The sequence below is a fragment of the Embiotoca jacksoni genome, unplaced genomic scaffold, assembly GCF_022577435.1.
Source record: "Embiotoca jacksoni isolate LCO1_2020_lvr unplaced genomic scaffold, fEmbJac1.0.p SCAF_5, whole genome shotgun sequence".
Taxonomy (NCBI): Eukaryota; Metazoa; Chordata; class Actinopteri; family Embiotocidae; genus Embiotoca; species Embiotoca jacksoni.
In genome coordinates, this window is record NW_027185403.1 from 3,210,693 (window position 1) to 3,214,589 (window position 3,897).

Genomic DNA, 3,897 nt, shown 5'->3' on the forward strand with positions numbered 1-3,897 from the left:
AAATTCAAGCAAACTCTGCAATATTTGCGGGAGCTTGCAATTTTTTTTTGATTCCTGCAATTATTCCTCAACAAATGTCTTCAGCAGAAGCTGTGCTGAAAGCATTGACAGCATGAAGTAAGTCTTTTCAGACAAATCTGGCTTTATTAACACAAATAACTCCTCGTTTACAGTCAGCACGGCTCTCCTCCTCTCATCTCCTCAACAAAACAAACCCTGTGTTCCGGATCGCATACGATTTCTTTTTACTTTTAGTATGGACTACAGCTTCCCTTAAAACGTATATACTGTTGCATGTAGTATGTATACAATTGGGACATACTACTCCATCATAAAAAATGTGTCTTGAACTTTGATGCACTTTGTTATATCCGTCACGATCCGTAGCACAACGTTTGTAGTAAAAAGAAAAAGGATGCGATTTAGAACAAGTAAGATTCCTTTTAATGCCCCTTCTTCTTCTTCTTCTTCTTCTTCTTCTTCTTCTTCTTCTTCTTCTTCTTCTGCTATCTCTTGTGGGCGGAGCATTAGCGCCATCAACTGTCTTGGCGGCTCAGTCGATGTGACGTATCTTCTGCTGCGCAAAGGATTGTGAGTCAGAGCAGCTCGAGTACCATGCTGGCCTGCATACTGCAAAATACGACCGGATGTAGTAGGACATCCTGGTACTTTTGGCATCCTACATCTAACATACTATGTATTGATACATATTAAATCTTTTTTTGGCCTACTAAACAGTATGCTAGTATGGATATTGGAAAGCAGGGCTACAAGAGCTTTCAGCTGACTAAATTTGGTTGAACTTATCAATTGTATTTTAACGTACTAATGATGTCTATCATTCTCGTGTTTTGTAGTTCCAGGCATCAACATCCATATGCATCTGTTATAATATAATAAGCAATATTCATACTAGGTTTGTTTTTCATTTAAATTCAATGTAATTATGTTATTGATTTATTTACAATGGATCTGGACTGACTGCAAGTCCATCAATATACCAAGTGAAGCACATTGCAGCCGTACAAGACCAGCTTTGTTAGATTGAAAAAGAGAGTGAGACAGGAAGGTCAACGTGTGATTTTGATTGAAGTATCTCAACAACTGCTGGATGGTTTGCCATGAAATGGACAGTAGCTCTGGTTTTTGTGAGGCTACACCATCTCTCTTGGACAGGGGATGTTGTTTGAGCTTTTGTTCCTGTGAAGGACATGATGTCAGAAAGATCCAGCCTGTTAATCTCTCCTTTAAAATACTGCTTTGCTTGCTACTGCGTTGCTTGCTTGTAGCTCCAAGGACAAAGACAACCAACCACCCAGAGATAGACAAATCTGGGTCAAAGTGAAAAGTGAAAAATCTGAATCATCGCAGCAAAAGGAAACATGTGATATGCCTCTCGAAGCCCAGGATCACACAAAATGTGGCAGGAAGTGTGCTCATTCTGTCACAACCAATCAGATGCTTTTTAAAGTCTGACTTATCACAACCATCTCACTGAAACACTAACTCCATCCCCATGAAGACTTCAATGTCATGATGGTCGTGTTATGGATTGCATTGCTTTTTTTTCATCGAGCATGTAAATGCTGCTTTTTTTTCCAGCCAAAAATTCTGTGCTTTACAGATTTTTCACACTCCTTTATTTAATGTCTTTCTGTTTTCTTTTAATTCAGATACGCTGGTTCCAGTAACGACAGTTCAGCTCGGAGAACCAGTGAACTTGACATGTTCTTTACTCAAATTCAGCTCTGTAGGATTCCAATGGTACAAGCAGAGTGCCGGGGATAATCTTAAATTAATTGTGACACTCTTGATATCTACAAGTGCATTTGAACCAGAGTTTCCTCAATCAAGAATGCAAGTACATCTTTATGGCGGTTTTAGCAACCTGACCATTCTGAGGACAGTCCAGGAGGATGAGGGGATGTATCACTGTACAAGCACAGAGTTCATTGAACCTCAATGGAATGGGACATATTTGTTAGTAAAAGGTAATAATGTGATTTTTTTTTTTACGGATTTGTGTTTCTATGCACATTTGAAAAAAATGCCAACTGTGTTACTGCAATTTTTATTACACAGGAAACAGTCAGACATCAAACTACACCGTCACTCAGTGGCCGACAGCATCAGGTCCAGGCCGAGACTCAGCAACTCTCCAGTGTTCAATCCTCTCTGACCCTGAGCACGTGAAGTGTCCAGGACATCACAGTGTGTTCTGGTTCAGAGTCGGATCAGATGAGTCTCATCCAGACACCATCTACACTGACGGAAATAGAAATAATGAATGTGACGAGGAATCTGATGCTCAGAAGAGCTGCGTTTATCGCTTCTCTAAGAACATCAGCTCCTCTGATGCTGGGACTTACTACTGTGCTGTGGCCACATGCGGAAGGATATTATTTTTTGAACTTTCTGATTCACCCTCGTACAAACCAACAAAAGTTGTCCTGATGTCAGATTCACATATTTGTGCTGCTCTAAACAAAATCATATTGATTTATTGGACATATTAGTGTCAAACTTTAGTACAGATAAGTAATAACATACAAGCAAACTTGAGGGCACGCTGTTTTTTTGCTGTTTTGTCTAAGCCTTAAATTGTAGGTTTTGTTTGTGTAATATCCTAGAGAGAATCACATATATAACATTTCAAAGACAATATGTTTTTTTGAGAATTGTGACGTTCAAATTGATAGAGGAAGGAAACAGGACTTCTGTATAAAACAGGCTACAACATCTGTGTTCACCTGCAGGTTTTGGGGGCCTGTTGCAGGGTAGAAGTGAAAGGAAATGTTACCAAAACCACAGAAAGTCAAGAGATGTGGAGAACTCAAAGAGACTGTTTAAAAAAGACTGAGTCCCCTGCGATAATGGAATTTAAGTTAAGAGTCTGAAAGATGTTTCATGCATTTTTTTTAAACGTAATTAATCTCTCTGTTTTAACTTGTGTATTCAGATCAATAAAGACCATCAGTCTTTCTGGTCTCACTGCACTTTGTAAAGGACTTCTGCATTTCTGTCATGACAGCAACAAGTAAAGTTACAATGGCAGACAAAAGCTGTGGTGGGCCGTTCCTCCACCCTTTGACCAACCACTGAAGCTGCTTACTCAGATCAGACCTGACTGTCAGCTTCAACCGGATATGAAGTGAGAGAGGAGCTACGAGGCTTCAGCAGACTAATTTTAGTTTTAGTTTGACTTGCTTGTTATTTAAAGTACAAATAGTATCTGATGTATATTCCCTGTGTGTTTCAAAGATACAGTCTACAATTATTTGCATCTGTAGTCTTGAAATATGTCAATTTTAGTGTCATTTTTATTTGAACACCATTTTATTGATTTATTGATTCCACTGCATCACTGCGCCAAGAAATGGACTAAACGAGCAGTGCTGTCAATCCTATTTGTTGTAACTTTACAGTCAAAGTCCTGCCTTTGCTTAAAAGATCAGCGTGGAACAAGTGAATAATTAGCACCTCCCTCATCTATCAGCAACTAGCACTGAAAAACACCAAACCGCAGAAAAGTGTGATAAAAAACGGTGGTGAAAGCACGACTGAGAAGGTGTGAGTGTGTCCATCCCTCTCGTACCCTTCATCTGCCCCTGTAAATTGTTCTAATAATAATGAAAACAAAAATATATTGTTATTCAACTTGCCTTTTTTCAAAATAAAGTAGCCGTCCAGCTTTGTGAGATTAAAAGAGAGAGTGAGACAGGAAGAAAAGCCCCTCGTGTCATTACACCCTTGTTTGAAAGCCCAACCACCTTAAAGCTTGAGTTTCCACGCATCAACAGTGTTTATAAAAGTCATTTTGTGTCTCGGGTGCAACCAGTGCTGTGCAAACAAAGAAAAGACAGAGTAAAAAGGACAAAGTGAAAAAGAAACTACTTA

At 39.2% G+C, this 3,897-nt stretch overlaps 1 protein-coding gene across 1 annotated transcript; it reads left to right on the forward strand.

Annotated features, from left to right (window-relative positions):
* Positions 1-415: 415 nt before the first annotated feature.
* LOC138211575 (uncharacterized) lies at positions 416-2,781 on the forward strand. Its single transcript, XM_069171531.1, has 4 exons — positions 416-431; positions 1,674-1,991; positions 2,083-2,455; positions 2,757-2,781. The coding sequence occupies exons 1-4, from the start codon at positions 416-418 to the stop codon at positions 2,779-2,781; spliced, it is 732 nt and encodes a 243-aa protein (XP_069027632.1).
* Positions 2,782-3,897: the final 1,116 nt, after the last annotated feature.